At 31.4% G+C, this 14,206-nt stretch overlaps 1 protein-coding gene across 1 annotated transcript; it reads right to left on the bottom strand.

The window, feature by feature from the left end:
* Positions 1-6,905: 6,905 nt before the first annotated feature.
* On the bottom strand, positions 6,906-13,397 carry LOC119690069 (structural maintenance of chromosomes protein 2-like). The gene is made up of 9 exons (XM_038105058.1): positions 13,157-13,397; positions 13,002-13,103; positions 12,731-12,940; positions 11,942-12,671; positions 11,454-11,881; positions 11,233-11,379; positions 11,043-11,165; positions 8,421-8,614; positions 6,906-8,361 (listed from the first exon to the last, which is right to left on the bottom strand). The coding sequence occupies exons 1-9, from the start codon at positions 13,322-13,324 to the stop codon at positions 6,921-6,923; spliced, it is 3,543 nt and encodes a 1,180-aa protein (XP_037960986.1). The 5' UTR covers positions 13,325-13,397; the 3' UTR covers positions 6,906-6,920.
* Between the last annotated feature and the right edge of the window lie 809 nt (positions 13,398-14,206).

Genomic DNA, 14,206 nt, shown 5'->3' with positions numbered 1-14,206 from the left:
TAAAAATTATTTTCTGTAATTTAAAATTCAAATATAGAACATTTAAAAGATTTTCATATGATAATATTAAAGAAGAACACTTGTAAAAGCTTATTACTTGTGTATATCACATTTTTGATTGTGTGATGTGTGATGCATATGAAAAATAGTTTATATATGGTTTAGTTATGTTTATATGTAATATTAAAATATTGTAATGGAATTTAGAAGTCATATTTATTGTATACAAATTATATTTAATAATAAATTAGAGGGCAAAACAATTGTAATAATATAAGACACGACAGACTGAATCAAGATGAAAGTATGTACGATTATTTAAATTGAATTTAAAATATTTGTTTTAACGTGCTCTACTTATAAATTATGCTCTAGTCTATTAGTAAAAAAATGTATACTAAACAACATAAAGATAAAAGATAGTTCTGTTTGAATATATTAAAAAGTATTTGTCTCTTTTGTATGAGGATGTAATGTGTTAAGATAAATTTAATTGAATTAAATAGTTTACTGGTCACATTTAGGTGAAACGGCAAGTACAAAATTAATATGAAGACAAATAATACAGCGTTTGTATGTATAAGAAAGTAACTGTTGAAATAATATAATCATTTATTTTATGTACTCTTGAAATGCAGCTCTTCATTAATTTCACACTTTTACGTACGAATTCTACCTCAGATGTGAAGTTATGAGAGAGCATTCACATTAGTTTGCTTCTCAAAAGAGAGCTTATAATATAAAATGTATATTTTTACATAAACAAATTTTTATTAATTAATTTTATTAGGCTGTTGTGGTATAATTTATTTTAATTATGTTTCGAAGTATCTATTAAATTAGTAATATATGCATTAGCTGCTTTTTAGTTTTTCTTTGAATTGTTTAATTTAATTTATATAATTTTTAATATTTGTTATAAAACTAAATTTAAAAATAAGAAAAGAATAAAAACGCTTAAATTGTTTTAAACAAATATGTGTATCATGTGCTTCATTGGTAATATCAATGTGTTCGATTTTATCTTATAATTTAATGGTTCTGTTATATGCAGCACGTTTAGGACAAAAGTACATTTAACTTTATTTAATTCAAAGGATTGATGGATATTGATGGAGAATTTTAATTGAATATAAAATATGTAAAATTGTATATTATTTGATAAATATTTAAAATATTATATGAATGTAATTTTTAATTAAAATGTAAAAACAAAATGCAAAAAAAATATATATATGTATATATATGTTAATTATTCAGGTAATTTAAAAGTGTAAATGAGTTTATATAATAAATAAGGGAGAAAAACCTTAAAAAATTGTTTATTATTTTACTTTTGTCAGAATACAAAGATTTTGGTGCCAGCAAACACTTTAGATCGAGTTTGTCCACCGCCGTTACACTTTTAGCATTTTCGTTATTGTTATATAAAAAGTTGACAAGATGCTGTACAATGGCGTGTGATGTGGAGAGTGTGGAATGGGTAGATATGTTAAATCTAATATGTTCTTCGAACTACAAACGTAAGATTTCTCATGTAAGAGTTTTAAAATTGTGCATTTACATTTCATTTCAGCCCTATTCTGAATCGCATGGGAATGGGAGTTTTTTCCCTATTCCCAAGTTTGCTATTCTAAATAATTTGGGAATGGGTGTTTTGTTCCCTGTTCCCAATTTTGCTATTCTGAATCGCATGGGAATGGGAGTTTTTTCCCTTTTCCCAATTTTGCGCAAATTCTTTCCCAAGCAAATTGTTTGGGAGACAAGTTAAAAAAGTATTAAAAATAGTTTAAATAAATATGAAAGTAACTTATAATGATCAGATTTTTGAATATATAGTCAAACTTCCATAACTCGAACCAACAACAGTGCACCAAGGTGTTAGAGAGCAAATTACACACAATTCTGCTTCCATAACTCGAACTTCTATAACTCAAATTTCTGTATATCTCGAACAAAAATTTTGTTCCGGGTCGATAGGCAGATGCGGAAAGTACATTCTATAAGTCGAATTTTTATTTTAAGTATAAATGCATTTTGCTGTTAGGGTAAGTCCCTCTTTCCAAACTAAATGTTTCATTTTTTCTTTCTTATGTTGCTCTAAATTACTGGATCCAATTCTAAGCGCAACGGAAAGTGATGATGAGGGTTCTGTGGATGTAATTATTTATCAGCCTTCCAAGAATGAAGTAGGAGACTTATTCAAAATTCTGAATGTATATTTGCAAACGAATGATACTACAACTGATAGATAAGAGTAAGAGTATGAATAAAGTGGAATTTCTTTTTACTGAAAATGAGACAAAAACTAAAGTCTCAAACCCTAATTTCTGCATATTTTACTTTACTATAACTTCTGTGCTTTATTTGATTGCAAATAAATAAATTTCCTTAAATGTAATTCTAGTTACTTTCAAAAATAAAAATAAATAAAAAAATTCTCTATCTCGAAGTCTTCATAAGTCGAACCTTTTCTTTGCAAAATTTGACTTCGAGTTATGGAAGTTTGACTGTATTTTAAAAAAATTATTATTATAATAAATTTAATATTTTTAAAGTTTTATTTATTTACTTTATCCACAAGGATTGATCAGTTTTTCGAATGTATTTTAATAAAATTATTATAATAAATTTGATATAACCACATTTTTATTTAATATATTTTATTAAAATTATTATTTTAATAAAAGTATTATTATAATAAAACTATTATAATAAATTTAATATTTTCTAATTTTTATTTTTTTATTTTATCCACACGTGTTGATTAATTTTTTTTTGAATTTGTTTTAATAAAATTATTATAATAGATTTAATATTACTAAATTTTTATTGAATAATATATTTTATTGAAATTATTATTATAATAAAACTTTTTTAATAAATTTAATATTTTTAAAGTTTTATTTATTTATTTTATCCACAAGGATTAATCAGTTTTTCGAATGAATTTTAATAAAATTATTATAATAAATTTGATATAACTAAATTTTATTTAATATATTTTATTAAAATTATTATGTTAATAAAAGTATTATTACAAATGTAATGTATTTAAATTTTTATTTATTTATTTTATCCACTAGGGTTTTTTTCAACAAATTAAAGCGTTAACTATTGTTATTTAAAATAATAGAATAATGAAAGAAACTCAAATTCTGAAATGAATGGGATTCCTAGAATAAAATAAAATAAACCTTTGCTATTATGCGCAGGTAAAACAGTACTTCTTTTAACTCAAAACATTAATAATTAAAACATTAATAATTTCAATTAATAAATAAGATCTCTTACTTCGTTCTATTGTATATAAGAAAATAATAAACTATATACATGTTTAAATAATAAAATAAAAGTTTTTTATTATTTACTTTTTATTATGACTTTCTCAGCATTACAACAACATTAAACAATTAAAAATAAAAAATATAATTAATTAATTAATTCAATTATTCTACAGCTGTTAATAAAAACTTTCATAGCAAAAGTAACAAAACTCCAGAAAAATATGCGAACATAAAAAAAGTCAAGGACGGCTTTGGATCAGCTGGTTAAGGTGCGCTGATTCTGAGCTTCACATTTGGCAGGACCCGAGTTCGATTTCTGGTACTATTTGCTGTCTCAAAAATAATTATATACGAATATTTAAATACAAGAATTATTTCCAAGACCACTGATGATGGGTATTTTGGCTATACTCGAAACAGCTACGTAATCAGCCAAAAATTCAATTAATAAAAATAATATTAAAAAATAAAATTTTTGTTGTTGTAGTTCACTACTGTTCGAAAAAACCTGAAACACTAAACAATGTTTATATGTAAACAGAAATGGCAGAAATTTTATGTAGGCTAAATTTCAATTTGGTGCCTTTATAATTAATACAAAATTATTATTTTCGATTCAACAGTTAATATCATGATGTCTCAACTGTCGAACCTCGCCATTGGAACCACCGATCCGGATAATATTGTATTTCATCCTTTAACGCTATAATTTTCTGGAAAAATATTGTTTACTACCTAACAGTTCAAAATAAAAAAAACAAAATATTAATTTTTTCTCAAAAAGAAAAACAGACACACAAAAGATATGGTTATATCCTGTAGCCTTTCTGTATTAAGTTGAATATTCACACTACTTGTGAAATTATATCTTTTCCATTGTGATTTAAAAATTACAATTATTTTACTGCAAACACCCTTTCACACAGCAAATTAGACATATTAAACAATGGGATATTTGCAGTGCTATATCTTAAAATATATAGACGCTTGTTTAATTGGAATTGAGGTAGAGCTTGAGTAATATAAACCAAACCTATCCCAATCTGATTTTTTAATTTTCAGGTAGAATTTAGTGCAATTATTATGTTAAGCCTTTTCCAAGTTAGTGCATCTGAGCACTTTTACTCTATAATAGCTGGGAGGATTCTGCAGAGTCCCGCCCATCTCACTGGCTAATTTAAGTATTTCTGATAATCTTAGTCATTATTCAATGATTGATCTAAGATCTGCGTACCACCCGTGCGGTTAGTGATTACTCTGAGATTAGACAGTACTAAGTAGGGCAGCCTGTCGGTTTTCGCATATAGCTTCAGAGCTCTGTCCCTTATGCATTTTTTGACCGGATCTATTCTAAGCTCACCTAGCATTCGTGCGGATGTACCATGGCACTTTGAAGAGCCTTCGGAGAGCCTGACTTTGAGCAACTTGTAGCTTTTGGATAGTAGAGTCAGCAGCTTTGCTATACGCGGCACACCCATAAAGTAGTGCTGGTCTAAATATCGGGCTGTAGATCAGCTTTCTGTTCTTCACGCTAAGGTTGTTGTATTTGAAAAGTGGTTGAAAGCAGTGCAGTGTTTTTACGCAACTACTTCTTTTGACTTGTACGTGCTTGTGCCAAGTGAACCGCTTATCAAATGTGATTGCTAAGTATTTAATGCTGTCCTCCATATTAATCGCGATGTCACCGACTCTCACTCTAAGTGGATGTTGTCTGTGTTTACGAGTAATAAATAGGGTTTTAGTTTTCTCATTGTTAATTTTTATTTTCCATTTCTGGAAGAACTCCAGGATGAGATTAACATGCTCTTGCAGCGTGTTGGTCATATTTCTGGCAAGTTTATCGGAATATAACGAGCAAGTGTTATCTGCGTATAAGGATAGCACCAAGGGACTTAGCATTGGGATGTCAGACGTGAAGATGTTGTAGAACATTGGAGAGCGTGGAGATCCTTGTGGAACACCGGCTTATATTCTGCGCACTGACGACATGGTACTGTTCATTTTTACACAGAACAACCTCTCGCGCAGAAAGCTGCCGAGGATTTTGATTAGCCCGACTGGGATACCATAACGAGACATTTTAACTATCAGGCCGTCATGCCAGACCTTGTCAAATGCCTTGGCGATGTCAAATATAATCATACCCGTTCATTCTCTTCTGCTTAGGGCTGACTGTAACATCTGAGCCGTCACACCAGTTGCAATTCTGTGGAGATGTCTTCCCTAAAACCAAATTGCTCGTCAGGGATATTCTGCGAGTGCACCGAAGTTTTAAGTCTGTCTAGAATCACTCTCGGCTAAGTTGACAATCAGCTTATGGGCTGCCAGTTCTGCGGAAACTTCGAGTCCTTGTCGGGTTTAGGGAAGACTGCAACTGTGGCCTATTTCCAGATCTTAGGATATTCGCCTAGCGTAAACATACAGTTGATTATATTCGCGATGAGATGGATCTCATCTTCCGGTAGGTTACGTAAGCATCTATTGTTAATTTTGTCGTACCCTGGTGAAGATCGTGTCTTCAATCTTGAGGTGATTATGCCGATTTCATCACTAGAGCAGGGCGCGATGTCTTCATCAGGTTCTTTATCCAGAGTCATCATCACAGTCTTCGTAAGGCTGGAATTGAAGCTCCAGCGAGTCAGCAAAGACCTTGGCCTTTTCTGAATCTGTGTATGCTATGCCGGTCGCCCCATGAATAGGCGGCATTGCCCATTTGCGTTCCGGTCTGAAGTATTTGTTTATGGCCTAGAAGGATTTATTACCGGTTTCTAGCCCCAACAAGAATTCACCCCAGTTTTCATTTCTGAAGATGCCAATCTTTCTTCTGATTTCCTTTGACAGGCGGCTGTCCTCTCTTGGACAAATTTACAGACTCTGTTTCGGTGCCTGATTATTTGTTTAATATGCTGAGGAATGTTAAAGTAGTTCCTGGATTTTCTATTTTTGATACTAGAGCTGTTATCTAATGCCTCTTAAATTTGATAAGTAAGGTTGCGGATACACTCCTCCAGGTCCACTAAAGTTTCAGGTTGGTTCAACACACCTCCAACATCTACCAGATTCTTGAAGGCGTCCTTGTCCGTGGTAATGAACGTGGGAGTCGTGATGTTTATTAGAGCAATACAGTAGGTGTTAAACTTTGGAAAGTGGAAGAGCTAACAACATTATTACTATTTTATATGTGTCTGAATTCTCTATCAGATCTGATTAGATGTGTTTTATACGTGAAAACTGTAATAAAATTTAAGTCAATAACACTTCTAAGTAAGTAAATGCAAAAAACAAAATATGAGAAATTTTGGAATACCATGGAAAACCATGTTTAAAACAGTCGTGAATGTTTATGTCGTAAGATAGCTGCATAATAAATTTGTTTGTATCCAAAATAGAAACTATGCTATAGGATTATATTATTAATATATTGCTGATATTATTTTACTTGTATAGATTTTATTATTCCCAAATACAATTGATTTAAACAAAAAAATATATATAAAAGTATATATTTTATGTCATGTACTTTATTGAATATGATATATAATAGAACAGTAAACTTTCAAAAAAGATGAGATAAATATTTTTAAATGTAACAAAAATTAAACAATCAAACGTAATACATTTTCAGTTTAGTATTTATTTACTACCCTGCGCTGCGAGCTTTGAATTGAGAGTTCTTGTAACAACTGATATTCCCTCTTCAAATTTGGTACGAAATAAGACGTTCGCATTGTTAAACATACTATCTTTTAAAGACACAATTATGAACTGTGAATTGGTGAAATGTTCTTTTAGCATATTCCCAATATTTTGTGTATGCGTCATATCTAGCGCAGCATCGACTTCATCAAGAATATATAAAGGAGCAGGCGAAAATTTAAGCATTGCCAGTACCAATGATAGTGCGACTAATGATCTTTGACCACCAGATAATTCATTCAATGACTCCTTCCAAACTCCATTAAATCCAACTTTAATTTCAAGTCCAACCAGGTGATTATCTTGTGTTATAGGATGAAGGCGAGCTTGTGCACCTTGCAATAATGTACCAAATATACTACCAAAATTTTCGTTGACCATTTTCCAAGAACTCTCTAACTTTTCCCGCTTTTTTTCGTCCATTTTGCATATAATGTTTTTAATTTTTTCTTTATCATTTTGGACGATATTTATGCGCCTCATTGTTGTTTGAAAGATTTCTTCTTCTTTATCTAATACCATCATTGCTTTAACATTAATGTGTTTTTCCATTTTCTCTTTTTTCTCACGCATTCTTGACAATTTTTCTTCTGCAGCAATTGGATTTTCTTTGCTATAATCGTAACGAGTATTTTTTTGACCGAAAAATTCGCAATCTTCAAGAATCCAAGAATATCTATTCTCCAGATCTGTTATGTTTGCCAAAGATTCTTCTTTTTCAATAGTCATTTTATTTAATTCAGTTTCTTTTATCTTTATGTCAAGATTCAAATCATTATTTTGTTTATGCAACTTTTCCTTTTTAATTTCTAGAGTATTTAATTCGCGATTTTGTAATCTAATAAATTTTTTCTGTTCATCAATGTGATCTCTAAACTCAGACAGTTGAGACGAAGAATTTTTGCAGTTGTTCTGTAAATCAGTAACACTCGATTTCATTTTAGATATTTTTTCGATTAAAATCTCACGCCCTTTTTTGGACTTTTCCATATTTTCGCGTAGTGCTTCTATTTCAAACTTCAGTGTTAAATATTCGCTTTCATGTTTCGCCACATTCTGTTGAGATATTTGTGCTTTCTTAGCAGCTGCCTCCATTTCCTCTTTTGCCTGTTTCAATTCACGTTTTCGATAACCATCAGCGTCCTGAGTTTTGGCTTTTAAATCTTTAATCTTAGCCCGATTCATTTTAACTGATTCGCGTGATTTAACTAAAGTCGATTCTAAATCAATTATGCTTTGCTTAAGCGAATTTATTTCTTCTTCGTGCTCCTGAAATGAAGTCAGGGATAATCGTTGCAAGCAGCCGGCTAAATGAAGTTGCGCGTCTTCCACATCCGCTTTAATTTTATCATAAGCAGCTGCTACCACTTTTATTGATCTATTCCAAAATAAACAATTTCTTAAATGTATCTAAATCTATATTAAACATCAACTTACTCTAATTTTCTATTAACGTTTTGTAACTCTATATTAAGATTTTTTAATAATTCTTCGTTATGTTTTATATCTGCCAAAATAGGTAGCAAATCATCACTTTTTTCACGAGCGCCACCTGTCAGAGTTCCTTCTGGTTCCAATATATCACCATCTAACGTTACTGATCTACAACTTACTTTAGGATTGAAAGTTATCTATAAAAATATAAATACAAAACAAAAAATTCGTACAAAAGGAACATATCATATTTATAAGATAGAGCAAGTTACATAAATTGAAATCGCATTAAGGATATTTGGTTTGTTTCAAAGGATTTATCGAGTTCAAAGGATATCACCCACCATGTTTATACTCTGGAATTCGCTTAATGGGGATAAACTTGATTAAGATTCAAAAGTATCGGATGTGGTTTTAATTAAACTCAATACTTATATATACGAACTTTCTTCGCTTATTGTATAATCTATTGAGAAATTTCATCAAACTTTTAAACGTATTCGAGACATTTTAATTTATAGCACTATATTTATAGAAATAAATTATCTAAATATCCACTTAAGATAAAAGTGATCTAATACACATAATCACATTTAAAGGAAACTTTTGACAGTTATTCTGTAAGCAAGTTGAACTATATTTAGATTTTAGATTTTAATGGACCCTAAATATGCTTATGTAAACTTGGGACTATGGTACCAACATTAATCTATTAATATGAAATTTTTTTCATTCATTGTGAAAAATGGAAAAAAAGAAAATATTGCGACGTACTTAGGATGCTTGGTTGCCAGCGACGACCAAGTGCCGTTCAACACCTTCCAAAGGGCCTTGACAAGCAGGCCGCAGCAGATTACAACAACGACGTACTTAAGTTCTTATATAGAAATAAAGAATCCCTTAACTTGTCACCATTTTACAAAGAAAATAAAACAGTAACAGACAACGACGTAATTAAGTTCTTAACTAGAAATAAAGTACCCCTTAACTTGTCACCATTTTACCATGTAAACCAAACAGTGGCATATTAAATGTTTCATTATCTCAATAGCTTCCAATTTCTAATGTAATGTAAATTCTGCAGAATTCAGTATTGCAAGAGCTTCGATTATAACTAAAAAGGCCTCAGTGTTAATATTATAATATTGCAATCTAGCTCAGAAACAATTTAGGCGCAGACAGTATGTCTAGCGCATTTACTATAACAGAATTTTGTATACCGTCGTTTAAGAATTTAACTGATATTTGCCTTATATACATTTTTAGTTACTCTGATAGATTTAAAATTTTAAACAAATATTAAGTAAAATGGAAGACCTATTAATTAGATGTTATTTATACTCAAAAAGACAATTCTTTGAGCCGATGTGTGAGAGATTACTTATGGTGGGACGTTGGAACTGCCAAGTTATCACCAATCCAATGGTGTCCCAAGACAGTCTTCCTCCTACTTGCCAGTGCTGGACATTGGCACAATATATGCACCGCTGTCTCCTTTTCTTTTAGACATAGTCTGTAAGTGTCTTCTTCAGCAAGAGTAATCTTTTTGAGGTGATACTTGAAGTTGCTATGTTCAGTAATTAGTGAGGTCAGCCAGCTCAGGGTGCCCCGCGGATAGCTAAGCACTTTTATCGCTTTCCTGAACCACGGATTCGGCAACATGAGTTTGGTCTGTCTACAAGTGTTCATCTCTCTCCATCTGTTAAGATGAAGTGAGGTTATCCATTTATAGACATAGGCTGTCATCATGTTGTAACCCAATGGTATTCTGGGTTCTGGGCCGCAGAAGTTATGGCTTGATCCTTGCTTTGCTAGTTCATCTGCCTTCTCGTTTTGCTCAATACCGATATATACCTTGACCCACATGACCGTTACCTCATTTCCATGAGTACATTCCATGAGCTTGGTTACACATTCTTGAACTAAGCTGTTAGCTATGTATGTCTTTTGCATGCTTTTGATAACTGCTTGATAGTCCAGTGTTTCATAGAACACTTCTGTCTCATAAGCTTTCCTCATAGTCTCCAATGGCATCTGCGTTTCCTTGACGAGGTCAAGAATTTTCCGATGACCCACCAATTTTCCGAAGTTGTTCCATTTGGAGCACCGGTTTATTCGAATTGTTCCCAGTGCCGCTGTTTTCTTTATATGTAAATCCAACGGAAGCAAACCTAGCATCACCTCTAACGCCGGTGTTGGTGTGGTGAGCATAGCGCCCGTTATTCCAACACAGGCTAGTCGGTGGACCCTACCTAACTTCGCTTTTATTGTCTTTTGGGTGACTTCACCCCACCAGACAACTGACGCATATGTTACAATAGGTGAGAGATTACATTGTGCATTATTTCTGGTTGGTTTTCTTTATTTCCTTGAACACTAATGGTGGTGTACCAGTCAAATCATGATAATGAATCAAATTTGCTGAGTAAATTCTTGGCTTTGGTTGACATTAAACGCTTAAATAACAGAAATATCAAGAACTGCAAGTGTTTGTATATAATATAAATAGTGACATTCATAAATACATATACACAATATACATATACAGTTGTGCGCAATTGTTATCAAAATTTTCAACAAATACACAGCCAATAAGAAAGGTAAAAATATAAGAATCATATTTACCTTTTCAGCAACATCTAGATTCTTGCATATTACAGAGTGTCCAAAAGCAAACTTCATTACAGAATCATAGTGTTTATCGTGCTCTATTAAATTAATTGGTGTTTTTATATTTTCCTCTCCAACCTATTACAAAAATACACAATTATTTGAGTTAAAAAATTAAAATATGTGATCGAAAACATTTACTTACAAGTTTTTGTGCATTTTCTATTAATTTGGGATCAATACTTCTTTCTTTAATTGTATTCATGGGAATAATGGTTACCCTTTTAGTAAGGTCACCCTTTTCTAATATTTTTTTACAAGTAATATCATTATCTACAACATGACTGAAGAGCTGGAAGATAATAATTGAAATACATAAAAAAATTATAAACTTAAAATAAATAAAAAAACATTAATTTAACTTACATGCCCTCCAGCTACAGCTTGTAATGCAATATTATACTGAGGATCCTTTACATTAAATAATTTTCCAACCATGCCATGTACTTTAGACCGATCGAAATTTGGTTCTGGATCTTTATAGTCTATATTAAAGTTCTGTGCATTAAGTTTATTTAATATATTGAGTATATTTCGAATTTCCATATTGATCTGCGTTTTACGTTCTTCTACTTTTTCATATAAGCCATCTTCATAATTCATTTGTCTTAGTTTAGCTTCTAGTTGCTTTATTTTTTCTTCAAGTTCCATTTGGCACTCTTTATCCTTAATATACGCATCATCATTTTTTTGTGTCTTATTTTGTTGATCTCTAAGTTTATTACGAACGTGAACCAATTCCATTTCAGTAACTTTTACTGCAGTTTCGGCATCAGTAAGTTGTCCAGTAGTACCTTTAAAATATACATCAAACGTTTATAATTTCATACAATTTAAAAATGGTTAATAATTACTTATTAATTCATCTTGTAAGGATGTGGTAACCCCTTCCTCATTGGTAGTTAGTCCTAGCGATACGTTATCCATTCGTTTCTCCGCTGCCTCATACTTAAGCTTATCAACTGTTTCTGCTTGTTTCAACTGGTCAAAATTAGTTTGAATATTACACAGCTTAGTTTCTTTACTTTCTAGTATTCGTTCATCATCTTTAATCGATTTATCAATTCTACGAAGATTTTTCTCTGTATGGGCAACATCAGTTTCCGCAGATTTGAAATCAGCATTTGCAGCTGAATCTTTTGATACGAGTTTTCGAAGTTCTTCTTCCATTTCTTTTAATTTTCCGCTGCAGACAGTATCGATTTTATCTTGTAGTTCCTTACAATTTTCATCGATTATTTCACATTCTTTTTTATTTTCCTCAATAGTTTGACGAAATTTACTAATGTCTGTAGAAATCTTCTCGAGATTTGCTTTATGAGCATCAAGACCTTGCTTGTGCTTTGTGTATCGATAAGATATATGAATACGTGTTAAATAATCAATATCTTTACAAATCTTTTGAAATTCTGTGTAATCTGCCCGTTCTTTTCGCAATTTTTCCAGTTTTGGTTCAAGTTGTTCAGTAAGTACTTGGTTTGCTTCACGTATCCTCACATCTTTCCTTTCTATCAGTTTATTAGTAGCCTCACGTTTGCTATCATATAAACTTGTGCCAGCAGCTTCCTCAATCATGGAAAGAATCTAATCATTTATGTAAAAAGTTATATCAATCTATTTTAATTATTAACTGACAATCTTACTTCTTTTGGTTTCATATTTATGACTTTAGTTATACGTCCTTGCATAATAAGAAAATTGGGATTATTAACATTGAGCTGTACCGAACAAAAGAAATCCGCGATTTTTTTATTTTGAACAATTTTGCCATTTATTAAATATTTGTTCTTTCCACCTACAACAATTTGGCGTGTTACTGATATTTCCCTGCATTTTTCATAACCTAACGGACACTGTAAATAAAGTTTTTATAGAATTCATTACTTCACTTCTAACATTGCTTTAAAAACTTACTTGCTCTGGGTCCGTATTGTCGAATATTAGTGTAACTGTAGCTTTAGTTATGCCCGCTTGTCCACTTTTAAATACTAAGTCTTGCAATGACGCAGCTCGCACCTGATATCTGATATTAGCACAAAGAAAATACAAATTATATTAAAAAACATTACCTGACTTAAATTCATAATGCCAAGTACAAAACATATCGAATCAAGAATGTTTGACTTGCCGGTCCCGTTTAAACCCGTTATGGCAGTAAACTCTCTATCAAAACCAAGTATCTCCGTACGTTTCCCGTAGGATTTGAATCCATCTATATACACGGATTTAATATACATTTTACATGTATACCAAATCCAACGTTACGACCCGAGAAAAACCAGCGTCTACTATTCAAACGAGGCCGCTTCAAACGAGTTTACTTGCAAGCAAAACAAAAAGTACTAGAATATAAAGGAAATAAAATTAGTAATGGACATGTTGACATATATATCAAAGAATACTTTGGAGTGGGCGAACTTTCCGGAAACTAATTCTTTGCTTAATATTACGTTTATGTTATGTTTACTGCTATGTTCAGACACCCAAATTTCCTTAATTTCTTTAAAAAGAAATTAAGTTAATTTTGAAAGTGTTCATACTGCCCCAACTTAAGGAAATCATATGTTTTTTGTTTACAAATCGAATATATAAAATTACATGCTCCAAACACCATTTGTATCTGAAAAATTTTAAAAGTTGATGATTAAAACTTGAGCGATTTTCGTGTACGTGGATTATTATTTATCACTCTATTAGTAACAGTGCTATTGCGCACTTTTACCCTATTGTGGCTGGGGAGCTTATCCCTACCCCATACTAAACTTTAACAATACTAGAATCATTATCATTTATTTATTTTCTAACTGATGACGGACCGTAGATCAACATATCTTCCTGTGCGTCCTGAGGTGGACTTAAGGTTTGTTAGAGCGGGGTTGGGCAACGTAATCACTTTTTTGAATAATTTTAGGGCTCTATCCTTGATATACTTTTTGACTGAGTCGATTTTTAGATCTCTATGCATGTCTGTTGTTGTAATATACCAAGGAATCTTAATTAGTTTTCTTAAAGCCAGATTTTGTGCTATCTGTAATTGCTTTATAGCAGTATTTGAGGCTTTGCTGTAAGTTACACATCCGTACAGTAGTGCTGGCCTAATTATTTGAGTAAATAATAAC

Source organism: Teleopsis dalmanni, chromosome X, assembly GCF_002237135.1.
Source record: "Teleopsis dalmanni isolate 2A chromosome X, ASM223713v2, whole genome shotgun sequence".
NCBI classification, from domain to species: Eukaryota; Metazoa; Arthropoda; class Insecta; order Diptera; family Diopsidae; genus Teleopsis; species Teleopsis dalmanni.
This window is presented reverse-complemented; position numbering and strand designations above follow the sequence as displayed.

What these genes read in the sequence shown, in the direction of transcription:
- LOC119690069 (XM_038105058.1), bottom strand. Translation starts at nt 13,324, where the DNA reads ATGTATATTAAATCCGTGTATATAGATGGATTCAAATCCTACGGGAAA. An exon ending in CTTACAAGATGAATTAATAA is followed by an intron (nt 11,882 to 11,941) that starts GTAATTATTAAC and finishes TATATTTTAAAG; the next exon opens with GTACTACTGGACAACTTACT. An exon ending in AACGTTAATAGAAAATTAGA is followed by an intron (nt 8,362 to 8,420) that starts GTAAGTTGATGT and finishes ATTTTGGAATAG; the next exon opens with ATCAATAAAAGTGGTAGCAG.